Raw genomic sequence first — 15,730 nt, 5'->3', positions numbered from 1 at the left:
TTGTACCTTGAAAGTGTCAAGAGACAATTGGGAAATGCTTTTTGGCTTTCTACAAATGCAAATATTGCATCAATATCTTATCTACAAGTTAAAAGCAAATAGTTTAGCTGCATTGCTGCCAGTGGTCAAGGGAGGCTACACAAATAAAATAGCCAAAGCGATGTTGAAGGCATACAGTCATGAGTTTCAAATGATATAACAATGTTAAAAAAAAAAAAAAAAAAAATGGAATGTAATGTGAGAAATGAAACTAATGTGGAATCACAACAAATTACTTGCCAAAACCCAGAATGGAATTGATAATTTTCTGTTATTCGTCATACACACTAATTTCACCCAATTCCACTGGTAAGATGCACATGGTGCATGGACGCACTTCAGGTTCACAGAATATGTGCAACCGAGTGTTGGCACACAAAAGCCACACTGCTACAAACAAGCCTCATGTGGCTGAGACTAGAGATGGGGGATCCGCTCCTGAACTAATTCATAGAGTTGAATCTTTCAAAGGAGTGAACAATCAGTGATTCAGAAAAAAAGAACGGTAGCTCCAAACGTTTCCCACAGCAGAGAGAGAGAGAGAGAGAGAGAGAGAGAGAGAGTCGGAGCAGACCAGTGGGGCCTCTGCTGGTCAGAGCACACTGCACGCCACACAACACAGCCAGCGCCGGCCTCTGCCCTGCTTCTGTCTTGGCTGCCTGCATTGTGCAGTGCCCCATTGGATTTTGTGTTTCACATATGCCGTGCCGTCTCTGTGCTTCCTCTGCCGCGTGCAGTGTCTGGTGCACCTTAACTTAGCATCGCACTCCGTCGATCGCTTCAGTCGCACGTCCTGCCCTCTGGGCAGTTGATGCGAGCAACAGGACAGAGAGCCTCCTAGCGGAGAACATAAGAACTACTTGCAACAACCTGCTCACAAGAGAACGGACGATTTGCCTCCGAGCGGGTGAGTGATGGCCGTTCACCGCTCCCCCCACCCTCGGAACTCGCCCGCTCAACGCTCACCCCACCGTTCTCAACTCTAGCCAGAGCGTTGAGCAAAGCAACTCAGCTGTCACTCTGGTCTCTGCGGTCTTAGCTCGCGCAGTAATACAGCTCGCGGCTCGACCTGCTTGACTCAGCGGCTCTGCATCGGAGTTCGTCTCTACTGGATATTGTTCTTCATAGTAATACCGTTATGTATATTACATAATTATGTTATGTATACATCATTTGTTTTTATTTTATTTTTATTTGTTTAAACTGATCAGATTAGGTTCCTGACGGCTCTTCTTACTATAGGATTTTTTATTATGGTCACTCGAATTTACACTTTAATTACGAGCGAACCGATAAACGTATAGCAAAAGTGATACACCAATATTTTCCTTGTTTTATTCTGCGGAAGGCTATATGCAGCACTTTGGTCTTACAGTCAAATTTATATATTTTTTTCTTATTGTAGTACGGGTTTTGCGATTTTAGGCATCTTCGGATGGAAATGTTCACTTTAAAAATATATGGCTTGCGATGTACTTGTACGAGGTTAATGAAATTTTAATACATTATAGCCAAATATATTGTTAATGTAAATCTCAAGTTGCAACATTTTCCGATCACCCAAAAAACCACGATAGTGCAAAATAAATCAGTAATCAAAAACTTTGTCATACCGTGGAAATTTCAATAAACAATACAAAATTCTTACTCATTATCTGTTTTACTTCAAAATAGGATCAAATAAGATCAAAATACAGGTATAGTACTGGAATAAACCAAGTTTAAAGGGCAATGTGCCTTCCATTTATTTTCTGTTGTGAATGGGTGGTGAGTCATGAAAAAGAGCTAGTTCATTTCAGGGAGTGAACAGTTCTGATCCGATCTCTGAAAAGAACAGTTTTGCCCATCTCTAGCTGAGACAGCTATGTGACCCATGTACAAGCACTCTCATGGCTGTCATTAGCATTGGTAATCTTTGGCAACGTCTGCTAACATTCATGAAGTGTATTCATGCTCTCTTTTGCACAATGCAGATGCATGTGGGCCATGTGGATAGGAGCATACATTCAGGGCTCTAGTCTCAAGCTCTTCTAGTCCCTGTCCTTTACCTGCATGTATGCCCTTTGCTGTTCCCACTAAAACATTGCACATGCCATCTGTCCCTACAGCACACATGCATGGCCCTTCGTACTTCCCTGCTTGTCCCCAGCTGCATAAAGCCTCCTGAAGTGGAGAGAGAGAGAGAGAGAGAGAGAGAGAGAGACAATGTGTGTTTTTGTATTTCTTCATACTATGGGGGACTCTGTCTGGTAGCTAAAAACATCCAAAAGAGCTGCAGTGAAGAGCAAAAGGTAGCACAGAGTTGAGCATTGAAGCTGTGAGGACATATTTATCAATAAATGTCAACTGGGAGACACTAGAATAAACACAGCGAGTAAGTTGCAAAATTATTTACAAAATTTTTCAAGAACCAAAGTATAGTTAAAGAATACTCTTCAGCTCCCAACATAGCAATCCCACAGAAGATTAACAACATCTCATTCTTCAATAAAATAATAAAGACTAAAATTACTAATACCAGAAGACTTTGGGTAGGTAACTGAAAATCCCCAAATACTCCAAAACAAAGTAAAAGAATACATCATAACCTGAATCAAATGGAAAATTCACCTGAGAAAATTATAACAATCCAGAAAGTTGGTAATCGTATCAATTTCAGTTTAAAAATAGATGAAAGTAAATAGAAACATAATAGTGGAACAAATTGTTTCCAAAAATAATGTAATTTGTCATCATTTAAGTGCTCAAGTGATGATAAACACAATGTGTACTTACACCATCTTGAATAACAATTTATTGTTATTAGGTAAATAGCCACCTTTCTATTATGAAATTTCAGTGCAAATCAGTAAAAAAAATCATTTGCTACAAAACATAATGTGTAAACCAAGTTACACAGATGAGACATTCTGTAAATCTTGATTCTGAATTCTTGATTATTTAACATATCTTTTGTAACCCCTTATGCTCTTAGCCTTTTCTACCTACAAAACACACAGTTTTATCTAAATCTTTACTAATGGGAAAATGAGATATTAACATTAAAATTAATATGACAAAGGAGGTTTCCATAATGTTCTGGTGGGCACACACATTATAAGTAATAGTCGAAAGTGCCATCACACATCTTGTAGTTTGTATTTTGCACACACACACACCCACACACACACACACACACACACACACACACACACACAGAAGTTCATTCTATCTTCTTTGCAAGTAATGTGTACCCTTTTTGTTTTCTTATATGTGTCCTCAAAACATAGTTCTTTATGGAATTAGTTTCACTTTGTTTAAATGGTAGTATGCTCGGATTTTTCGATATTGTTCAGTGAAGAACCATAAAAACATTTGTAATGTGAGTGTTTGAAATGATAACAGTTGTGCCACTGTTTCAATGGTGCTTTATTATGCAACCAGCAACCACCCAGGCCATTCATGGGAAATAAATTGGAAATTCAAATCAATGTAATGTCTCAGTTTTCATTTCAAGCCCATCATACCTCAACACAATGACTATGTTTTTTCAGAGAACACTGACAAATGTTAAAAATTGCATTTATCTAAAGAGTATGTTAATTGAACCACTCCTCTTGTCCATTAGAATATATTGTAGCAGACTAGCATTGTGTATGCTCTGAAGTCATTTTCCAACATGTGCATTTCAAGAACACATTAATTTTCATTTTTATGCTTAATTTGTAAGGGTTTGGTTTCAAGGTAAAATTATAGAAGGAAAAACATAAAGAAATTATCAGAGAGAGAGAGAGAGAGAGAGAGAGAGAGAGAGAGAGAGAGAGAGAGAGAGAGTAGATGGATATGGTGATAAAAATAGAATCACTGAAATAATAAACAAAAATAAAAATGTTTACTAAAACACATATCAAAAAAACTTTTGCGTCAACCCGGTTCCCAGAACTCCTGAAGATAGACGTTGACTGTGGATATTGTATCACAGACACAGTCCCTTTGACTGTTCAGGGATGTCACTAAACCCTCCCAAAGATGTAAACAACCATGCAGAAACAGTACCTATTAGACAGAGGGTGTCCTACAGCCAATCAGTTCCAGTCATTCCACCAGGAAGGAGGTACATGGCTCATGTTGTCTGTAATTCAAGCATGCCTAGATGGTCAACACCGAGGTTTGATCACATCTGCATTGTTACTTTGTGCCAGGAAGGGCTCTCAACAAGGGAAGTGTATGGGAATCTCAGAGTGAACCAAAGTGATGTTGTTCAGGTATGGAGATACAGAGAGACAGGAACTGTTGACAACATGTCTTGCTAAAGCCACCCAAGGGCTATTATTGCAGTGAAAAATGGAAATGACTGTTTGGCATCATTGGCCGGGAGGCCCCTTACAGGGCAGGTCCGGCCGCCTCGGTGCAGGTCTTATTACATTCGACACCACATTGGGCGACCTGCATGCTGAATGGGGATGAAATGATGATGAAGACAACACAACACCCAGTCCCTGAGTGGACAAAATCCCCAACCCAGCCAGGAATCGAACCCAGGTCCCTTAGGACAGCAGTCTGATTACTGCAGTGGATGACAGCTACCTACGGATTATGGCCCACAGGAACCCTGACAGCAACACCACCATGTTGAATAATGCTTTTCGTGCAGCCACAGGAAGTCATGTTACAACTCAAACTGTGTGCAATAGGCTGCATGATGCACAACTTCACTCCCAACATCCATGGTGAGGTCCATCTTTACAATCATGACACCATGGAGAGCAGCACAGATGGGCCCAACAAACATGCCAAATGGACCACTCAGGATTGGCATCACATTTTCTTCACCGATGAGTGTTGCTTATGCCTTCAACCAGACAATCGTTGGAAACGTGTTTGGAGGCAACCCGGTCAGGCTGAATGCCTTAGACACACTGTCCAGCGAGTGCAGGAAGGTGGAGGTTCTCTGATGTTTTGGGGTGGCATTATGTGGGGCCAACGTATGTCACTGGTGATCACGGAAGGCTCCGTAATGGCTGCACGATATTTGAATGCTGTCCCCCGACCTGTATAGTGCTACCATATCGGCAGCACATTGGTGAGGCATTCGTCTTCATGGACGACAATTCGCGCCCCCATCGTACACATCTTGTGAATGACATCCTTCAGGATAATGACATCGCTCAACTAGAGTGGCCATCATGTTCTCCAGACATCAACCCAACGAAGATGACTGAGATAGGTTGAAAAGGGCTGATTGTGGATGACGTGACCTTCCAACCACTCTGAGGGATTACGCTGAATCATCGTTGAAGAGTGGGACACTCTGGACTCTTGATGAACTTGTGGACAGTATGCCATGACGAATACAGGCATGCATCAATGCAAGACGATGTGCTACTGGGTATTAGAGGTACTGGTGTGTACAGCAATCTGGACCACTACCTGTGAAGGTCTTGCTGTATGATGGTACAACATACAATGTGTGGTTTTTATGAGCAATAAAAAGGGCAGAAACGATGTTCATCTCTATTCCAATTTTCTGCACAGGTTCCAAAACTCTCAGAACTGAGGTGATGAAAAACTTTTTTTGATGTGTGTATATGAACATAAAAGGAAGTTGAGGGGAGGGGAGATTGTATATTTATTGAGGTTAAATCCAGAAAGAAGGCACAATTTGACAATACGTGGGAGAGTGAGGCCTCATTTCCAGAATTCATCTCATGTGGGAGGATACAAATAGCCACTATGGTGTACCAAGCACTCAGACCCCTCCAGTCACGAAGCAGAGCACGCTCAGCAGGTAGGTACTGAGTGCCCCCAGGGCAAACAGCATTTTTGTGTCCTTTAACACACTCAGCCAGTTTCATGGTGATCATTCTTTTCTAAAATGTCCTTCAGTGAAGATATGGAAGTTGCTTGCAAATATGATACATGCTTTCACATTGCACTGTGCAATTTATGTTGTAGGATTTATCAGTGCTGTAAAAGTTGTAATGGGTTGGCATGTAAAATGACAACATTTCTGCCACCAAATACAAAGTTACCTGGCAGTTTTCTTATAACAGCTACAATGCTGTAGGGTTCACAGTCTCATTTACAGCATAGGATGACACACCTCTATTCTTCCCTTCCTCAGCATTAAACAAGTGTAGGATCCTAAATAACTCAAAAATGTACTTTTGTGACAATGATAATAAAAGTGTATCAAATTGTATTTTTATGTAACTACCATCAGTCACTAACTACTGTCATGAAAAAATAAATATTAAACAATTATGATAAAATATTTTATTGTAATCAGTTTGGCTAGGGAGCTATTTTATATAAACAATTAATAACCAAAAGGTACAAAAGAATTCAGTGTTTAAAAAGAAGAATATCAAAAACATACCTCCCGTAAGTGTGGTTCGAGAGTAGGGTCCAGGAATCCCCAAGTATTTGACACCACAACAATAACTAGGCTTATCACTATCACTGAAGGCAGTTTCACCAGGTGCAGCAGTGAACCAGTATGTTTGTTTATAGATCCAGCTACAAAACAAAGCCAAAACTTCAATCAAAATATGCAATTTTTCACAGTCACTCAAGAATTCCAGATGACAGCAATTTTATTGGCACAAGGATGGGTCCCCCCCCCCCCCCCCCAACCCGCACCATGCGCGCGCCACACACACACACACACACACACACACACACACACACACACACACACAAGCTATGATTACCTGCCACTTCAACCAAACCGATGTTCAAAACCATTGTGTTCGTTTGAAACTGAGTATACTAAGGAACTACATTGTGCAACAGAATTAAAGGATTACTCTTGCAGGATCCCAAAACTGACTTCCATTGCAGTTCATAAGCTTGAAATTTGCCTCAAAGGTATCTACAACATCCCTCTATAATAGTGCAAAAGTATGGCTCCGTGCAGCATCACCCATGGGCTTGGTGATGCTTCAAACAGCATGGTGTTGACATATGCGGAAAAAAAGGCCACAGTTCAAAAGCTCATGTGAGCTGTAATGTGGGTTAATGATGCCACGTGGGCACCAAATTTGACCTCAGTTCTGCTCAACACCACAGTGTACATGTCGACGATGAGACAGTTATCACAGCCCTTCTTACCAACTTTTCATCCCTTCCTTTGACACCTCTGTGAGGGGGGTCAAGATGATGACACCCAGCACTGCAGCCATGCACTGTTTTGATGGGTGGGTGAGGAAAACATTTCAAATACACCACTGCTTGGAAATAACAATAATGTTTTCCTTGGCCAACCATAAGAAAACTGCCAATTTCAATACTGTGTGTGACTTCCATCACAAAGACATCAAAAGAAGGGATGACATGTGGGTAAGAAGAGCTATAAAACCCTTCTCATCATGTGGCACGTCCCTGGTGGTGTTGGGCAAAATTATGGTGAAATTTGATGCCAATGTGACATCGTTAAACCACCTTGCAGCTTACATGAACTTTTGCACTGTGACCATTTTCACATATGTGTCAACAGCTCACTGTGTGAAGATCACCAAGTGCAAGGGTGACATTGCAGGGTGCCACACTTTTACACCATTACAGAGGAAGGTTTTAGCACTTTTCAGACAAATTTCAAACTTATACAGCACAATGGGAGACAGTTACGTGGTTCTGAAAATGTGATCCTTTAATTTTGTTGCACAGTGTATTTGTTGCGGTGCATTAGCACATTGTTACTATTTACCTTGTGTTGCGTCCTTGTAACTTTACCACGGATCGGCTCATAGAAAGTGGATTAGCAACTGAACTGAAAGGGCTAACACATAAGAGCATATTTTGAGATACTGCATATCTTACGTCTGGTTAAAATGAAAACCAAAACTATAATAAGACAAAACAGTTTATATAGTGCATAGGCCTTTTTAGTGATTAACAGGGAACTACTACTTACCATCATGTCACACATTCAAAAACACAATCAATAAAATGATCAGTCTATTTCTCACTAAACAGAGGGTTAGCAATTTCTTCTGCTGACCACTTCAGTTAAAGACATGTTCCTTTGCTACACTGGAAAAAGTAATGTAAAAAGTCCAGCACAAATTGGAAAAAATTTTACAAACATCTCAAGTTTCCAAATGTGTCAGTTCATCAAAATTGTGCAGTCTTAACATGAGTCTCATTAACATCATATTCTGGCAAAGTGTACATAGAAACTCAAACTTGGATCAAAAATGTCTTTGCTTAATTTAATTATTGGTTTCAATCATTACAATCATCATCAGATTCGCCTGTCTCTTAATATAAGTAAAATGTTGAATTGCTGCAATCTTGAAGGTGATCATGCATGACACCCCTCATCAATTCTGGCAAAGTGTCTGTGTTGTCTTAATACAGGCAGTGCCAGTACCAATCCATGACCTACTAGGGCTTCGATGGATGGGAGGGACCACATTAGTGTGCAAGCACAGTTAACCCGGCTGTGCCTGTGTACTATATGGATGGCTCTCAACTGGGAGTACTCACAATGTATAGTGACCAGTAACAGGTCCCCAGCAGAGGTCCCTTGGTAGCATCCCCTCGTAGCCTGCATCTCTATTCACTAGATTATCATTAGTCCTAATGTTGATGGCTTCCTTTACAATGTCATCCAAAAATCCTCTGGTCCTGCATGACACTCTGCTTCATTCAAAACTGAATATGAGCCGATCAGCTCAATGAAAGTGGATAACCATGTGTAAAGCAGAGAATACATTTTTCATGGTTTATCTCCTTTATACATTCATGTAATGGTTTCTGGTTTAGAGCCTAAGAAAGATTCTAAAGATCCAAATTAAGTAAAATATGAATCACTTATGGTAAAAACACACAGTGTATAAGATGTTTTGTAAGAGGAAAGGAAGAGTGACATTTTAAATAAAGGTTTTGTTATCACAACATATGTCTGTACTGGTGTTTTTTTTAATCGTATCTGGGATCATATAAGGAACTACCAAGATTCTTTGCGACTTGCATCCTTTGTACTGAGTCAAAAAAAGAATTGACACACTTGTAGCAACAGTATAAGGAAACAAAATGAATGCTTTGACTGCTGTTTTGGTATTGGAGAAATTGTGGTACTACAAACCAAACTGTGACAGTCTGATTCCACCCTTTAGGAAAAGTTATGGGAGTATGCATTCATGCCTAAGGGCTTAAGGTGTGCTAATAGCTATTTCGATTTTCATCTGGGTAGACATAGACCTTGATGGTATGTTTATTCAAACCTCTAGAGGACACAAACTCAAGAGTCCTTCTCAAGCACACAGCCATAGATCTTTTTCTTTAAAAAAAGTGAATAATTAATGTAGGGAGGACAGCTCTGGCAGAATGCAAGTACTTCATGAGAACAGGAGGCCACTTACCAAACAACAGATATGTTCAGTCACAGACATGCAAACACAAAAGAGAAAGGAAACTTGCTGGCTTTCGTAATACATCCTTTATTGAGCTAGAGTCAAAAACAGACATCTTATATTGTGTTGGCTGAACACCAAATGCTAGGATCGGTTTCAGCATTTCAACTAGTGCATTCTGATCATTGTGTGTCCTCTTGGTACAATGTAGGTGTGTGTGTGTGTGTGTGTGTGTGTGTGTGTGTGTGTGTGTGTGTGTGTGTGTGTGTGCAGAAAAGCTAGTGGTGGATAAGATTGCACAGATTGTGTAGCAGCAATTGAGCTCTAGCATTTTGTCCTCAGCTAAATGTTGTGTCACTGGGTGGTCAATTTTGTTCTTTACCACAGTTTGGCGGTGTCCATTCATTCTGGCGACAGCTGGTTGGTTGTCATACAGACATAAAAATCTGTGCAGTGACTGCACCAGAGTTGGTATGTTACATAGCTTCTTTCACAGTTAGCTCTGTCTCTGGTGGGACACGATAAGCCTGCAACAGGACTGGAGTAGGAAGAGCTATGTGGGTTGATTGATCAGTTCTTTCACCTGGCTCTTCCAAGTAGCAAGAGTTTCCAGCTGGCAATGAAGGCCATTTTCCAGCAGGCACTGGAAAACTGACTGAATGTTCTGTAAATGATCTTCCCAAGTAGGGCTTGTGACCCAGATCATCATCAAAGTAATTCACACAACTGGGATTGTCCAAAACAACTGCTCAAAATATTCTTGGTAAATTTCTGGTGCAGACGAGATTCCAAAAGGCAGTCGATTAAACTGGTAAAGGCCACAGGAAGTGTTGGGAGCAGGGAAGTCTAAGAAACTGTGTGCAACAGCAACTGCAGATAATCATCATTCAGGTCGACGCGGGAAAGATACTGCCCCCTCCCCCTCCCAACAATTTTGCCAGCAACTCTGCCTGCCTATCTGAAATTCAACCAGCCACCAGCCCACAATCACTGTTGTGGAAATGTTGCGTCCATGCTTGGCCTAACTACACATTATGAAAACGGGAAGAGAAACAGAAAAAAAAGAAAAAAAAAAAAAAAACAGGATTGTCGCACATGTAATAGAGTCCTTCATCACCACTTTAGGATCTGCAGTAGGTGGACACCACTGCTACATGACACACACAGTATGGGTCCTACAATGGCTGATGGTCATTTGGTAACAAACTGGGAACAGAACTCTGTGAGTGGAATAAACTCAACATGCTAACTGAACTATAGGAAGTAGAGCATCCAAATCCATGTAGAAACGTGCATGACAATATATCCAGCATGGGGCTGGCACATGTGGCTCATGTCTGAACACACAACAATTGTCGACACAAGTGCGAGGATAGGTCTGGAGTGGTTGAACTGCACTAGAGCAATGGTCTCCTCCGCTTACTGCTGCTCGTAGGTAAACACCTCTTTCAGTGGGTCTGCCAACATGACATGATATGTACAAACTCCACGGCATGTTTATGAACTAATCCACTCTTCTACTCATGCCAGCTCATCCACCTCCATCAGGGCACCTGCTGGCAATAATATTAAAATAATTCTATGGGCAAGAACACTGGTGTTTCTCCAGAAGCCTGATGGCAGAATTCGTGTTTGTGGAGACTTTAAATAACTATCAATGCTAAATCAGTTGTTGAGACTCATTCCATTTCGTGCCCTGAGGATGTTGTGTCAAAACTAGTAGAAGGGAAATATTTTTCCAGAATTGATGTAACAGAGAGTTATCTACAAATACCATTAAGTGAAGTTTCGAAGCACTTCATGGACATCGATTCTCCCTTAAGCATCTATCATTAAAATTGCCTCCCTTTTTATGTGGCTGGTGTCCCTGTACTTTTTAAGAATTATGTAGAGAAGTTTATCTGGAAGGTCTTCTGCTGCCTGCTAACTACCAGGATGACATCATCATTACCACTGAAATGAGGGAAGCACATCTATGTAATTTTTGCCTTCCTCTCCAAACCTTAAAATGCAATAGTTGAAGAAATGTGAATTCTGTTAAATTAGAAGCAGACCATCTGGCACACTTGCTTTATATGTCTGGCTTATGCCCAATGCATAAAAACTTTGATGGAATCATCAAAGTCCCTCCTCCATCTAATATTAAAGAAACACAATCCTTCATGGATAAAGTCAGTTATTTATCTCTCAGACATCAGCTACATCCGAAGATGCCAATCTGCTCAGAAAAATGATGCCAAATTTCAGTGGAGCACTTCTTGCCAACACGTTTTTGATAACTTAAGAGTAGCCTTTGCTGTGGACCATGCCTAGCCACATTTACACCACAAAACTATCGGCCCTGCCACCCAAGCCTAACAATTCGGCATTGGTACAGTTTTATTAGACAAAATACCCTTAAAGGCCAGAACATCCCAAAGCATATGCCTCAGGATGCTCTAATCTTTTATATTAATTATTTTATTACAAAGGTTATTAGACAGTTCTGGTTCTGCTCCATCATTCATCGGAGATTCACCAGTTGGGTCAAAACTCTTCCTCCCCAACTGCATACTTAGCTACTGCACAGCTGCAAGTAAACATTTGTACGTGGTGCAATGTTGTCTTCTCAAAAAACAAATAATTCTTCTTTCTTTTCCTTTCTTCTAGATGCACTGTTAGTTCATTTCTTCCATAGTTTATCTTCTCAGTTTTTGTTTCTTCTGCATCCTATTTATCCTTTATTCATCTTTCACCAATATGATTCAATGATGATTCCGTCTTATAAGTATTGCATATGCCTGCATCCATACAGTACAACTGTTCCCTAAGTTCAAATTCCAACAACACTAGGCATTCGCAGGTTTTCCATAATCCTTCAAAAGGAACCTTCTATTATCAAAGCTATTAACCCATAAACCTGTGCTCTAAAACCCTGTGTCCAATACTCATTATATATGCTACTTGATACTGTAGAAAGGCTGACACACTGAATCTTCTCAGTTCTTGTTACTCACCCACGAAGTTCATCTTCAATAATTTGAGTAACTAACACATTATTCTTTATTATAGTTTCTTCTTCTCATAAGTCATTCCATTCATCATTTAATTTTCATGTTCCAATATTGTAAACTGACTGCACACCACTAGCTGCTTATGGCCTTACAGATTTCATTCCAGAAACTAGCAAGAGTTTCCTGTATTCTCATTGGTTAGTTGATTTTTACTTATTTATTTGCCCATTCTCGTCTTCCACTCTTAGTATTCTTCATTGCTCATGCCATGCCTTTCTTCTCTTTCAGTTATCTTCTGCACTGCTGCATTCACAATCCCATGCCCACTGATTATTATCTGTTTCTCTTTGGTAGTGCAGACTGCTGTCTGTGCCTGTCAAAAACCTTGTTTTGCATGTCTGGCTGTTCCTTTATGCTTCTTTGCCGCATTAGTAGTATTCTTTCTTGTTGCATCACTTATATACCCTTGCCTATTAGGTGGCCACGTACTTCACATTCAGTCTTGCTCCACTGTCACTGTTACCATGCCTGTTTGATGACTGCATACTTTGCATATGAGTCCCTACACCAACAAGTGCACTATATTTCATTTGTCATGCTGCATGTCCAGAAATTGATTTCTTTTGAGTTCTCTTTCCAATAATGCACTCTCTTTCACGTGGAACTTCTTAAATTTGTAGCTTTGTATGAAATCCACTTGAGGGTTGTTTCTAACAGCTATTGCAGTTTGTCTGCTAACCAAATCTCCTTCCAGACAAAATTAATGACTCACTGCTTGTTCTATGAGTTTTCCCACTATTTATTGTATGGTGTCTGTTTTCTGTTCTACCTGCAATACACATAATGTGACATGCTTTTGCTTCTGTGTGTTTTCCTGTACCTGTGCTTTTACACTGTGTACACTCTTCAGTATTGCTTCACGGTGTTTTTCTGTGATTTCCTGCATTTTGTTTTGTGTTCCCCTAAATGTGACTTTATTTTATCATTAGTTTTCTGTTTCACTTCTTGTACCAATTTTATTTCCTCATCTACTCCTCACAAATACTTGTCAGAAATATTATGCAAAACATGCAACTATAGTCTTTATTATATCCAGCTTTGTCACACACTGTTTTGACACTATTATAGCCTGCTGCAGCAATTATAATATTTTCATAACACAGCAATTCTAATTACTCACTACAATGATTCTAATTACTCACCTATAGCACTTGCAACATTAAAATTTGTCATTTTCTGCTAATGGTGGATGCTGTGTGCTGTGATATTGCATTTGCTCATTCAGTGTGTGTTCATAATGCAATCCAGCCTCTTTTTCTTCCTTCATTCTTCCCTTGCTGCACCTACAGTCATTTTCAGTTATGTTTTTCATGTGCAGTAATCCAAGTTTCAGGTTTGATTTTCTTGCAGCCATTGCATCCAAATACTGAAGCACTTCTGTGCTGTCCAAGGGAGTTCACTGTAAATGCTCCTCCACAGTGGTTGTGTCAGAGGATTTGGCAGTTCAGTTCTGTCACAGAAAGACATTTTTAAGGCCTGAAGCCAGTTTTAAATTAATGTTGATTCTTGAGTACTGGCTTCTTTACTTTACTGTCATATAGGTCTGGCCTGAAACTTTTATCTTGATGCCATTAACAGATAGATTTATTCCCAAGGTACACGTATGATGTTAATAAAAGTTTCAAATCATGTACCTCAGTGACACGTGTCCTATCGAGCTATTACTCCCATTACTCCACGTAACTAAGCCAGTAACACACAAAAATGATAAGAAACACCTCTCAAAATCAGAACAGTTTTTTTCTATACAGTGTTTTATTACAGTTTAAGTCATAGAAAAGTCTCTCTTATGTCTTAAGTTTGTTTACAGTACATCAGCATTCACAAGATTCCATAACTTCACTTAAGTTAGGCACTGCTTTTTTGATGCAGTCCGGTCACTGAAAATATTTATATGTTGTCTCATTTCGTACAAAACAAACACGAATTAGCCATCATTAATGCCCACAACTATATTCTGCAGCTGACTGGGTACCCTTACAAAGAAGTCAACCAAAAGCATACAAAACTCTGCATCATAAATGTGATGTTGCAATCACTCACATTTATTACTTTTTCAGGTAAACGAAACTTGGCAAAATGAGGTTTGCAGCAGGGTACTGAGACATGGTAAAATTAACTGTTTTGAAGAGCACGCCGCAGTTCGTAGTGTAAAGCAGTCACCCTCCGTTTCTGGTGGTGGTGCCACTGTGGCAATCGCAGCTTTGGTGTCTCCCTCTGGTGTGAAAGGGGAAAGGTAGCCTGTTGACGTGCATTTAAGAGGCACTATGAGCTCGGCAGTTTGTCAGTCTGAGTCGGTGCAGTCGAGGCGAGTTCAGTTGGTCAGCCAGGTCAGTGTGGGGCAGTCAGAGTGTGTCTGTCGTCCGGAGTGCTAGTATGTGTTAGGCCGCCAGTCTGTTCGAGTTTGTTCAGGCAATGGTCATTGGCGGTTGGATCGATCAGCTGGTCAGTCGCGCACTGAGACACAAGATAACTTGTCCGTCTTGAGCATCGGCACATGTGAGGTCGCCATGTCAGTCCAGTGGGATGCGCTGTATAGCGAGGAGTAGTGGCTTTGCAGCCGACACGAGAGCAACAGGAGTCAACCCACGACGTGAGTCTGGCCGGCGCAAGCTGCAATGCTTTGAGATGAGAGATCGGCGCACCTTCCTGCGTCTGTTGAAGCAACTGGAAGCGGACGGTTCAGGAGAGCGTTTTGGGGGTGCTACGCCAGGTATTCGCCAGAAATCGCAGTTTATTATTTACCTGTTAAATTCTACTTGTTTTCTTGGTCAGTATCTTGTCCCCAGCTTGCTCGTCTGTTTCTCGTCCGCATTTATTAGGCAGTTAGTGAGTGTCTGTCTGTCTGTCGGTCTGCCGTACATTAATAGCTGCCTCTGTCATGTTTGTCGGATTTGGTATTAACAAATTTATTGCTTAAGGTGTAAAGGCCAAATTCCTGACATATGTTTTTATCTTGCCTATCATCTTGATAGGCGGTATATGTGTAATGTAGAGCATGTTTGTACATTTTATGTAAGACTGCATTTCATGGGATTTTATTTAAATGGTCATTTTAGTATATAAAGTTGCCACCCTTCCACCGTAAGAGTTTTCCTTTAAAAACAAGCTGCACTTTCAGTGGCAAGTAATTTTTTTTTTTTATGTGAGTGTCTTGTACCATTTCCATCCCTCCTACAGGGTGCATAGTTTATGTGTTTGTGTGAGTTGTTAAAATTTTTAGTTTAAAGTAATCTGGTGTGTTGCAGATTTGCACCAGTGTAGTCTTTCAGACGTTGTTGTGAGCAGTCGTGACTACAG

At 40.5% G+C, this 15,730-nt stretch overlaps 1 protein-coding gene across 1 annotated transcript in view; it reads right to left on the bottom strand.

Moving 5' to 3' along the window:
* The window catches only part of LOC124594670 (MFS-type transporter SLC18B1-like), a 321,099-nt gene that overhangs the window by 111,624 nt on the left and 193,745 nt on the right, over nt 1–15,730 (bottom strand). Inside the window, exon 7 of the mRNA XM_047133038.1 lies at nt 6,398–6,537. Within this exon, the coding sequence (XP_046988994.1) occupies nt 6,398–6,537 (140 nt within the window). The remainder of the gene's footprint in view (nt 1–6,397; nt 6,538–15,730) is intronic.

The sequence above is a fragment of the Schistocerca americana genome, chromosome 2, assembly GCF_021461395.2.
Source record: "Schistocerca americana isolate TAMUIC-IGC-003095 chromosome 2, iqSchAmer2.1, whole genome shotgun sequence".
NCBI lineage: Eukaryota > Metazoa > Arthropoda > Insecta > Orthoptera > Acrididae > Schistocerca > Schistocerca americana.
Note: the sequence above shows the minus strand (reverse complement) of the source record. Positions and strands in the feature narration are given on the sequence as shown.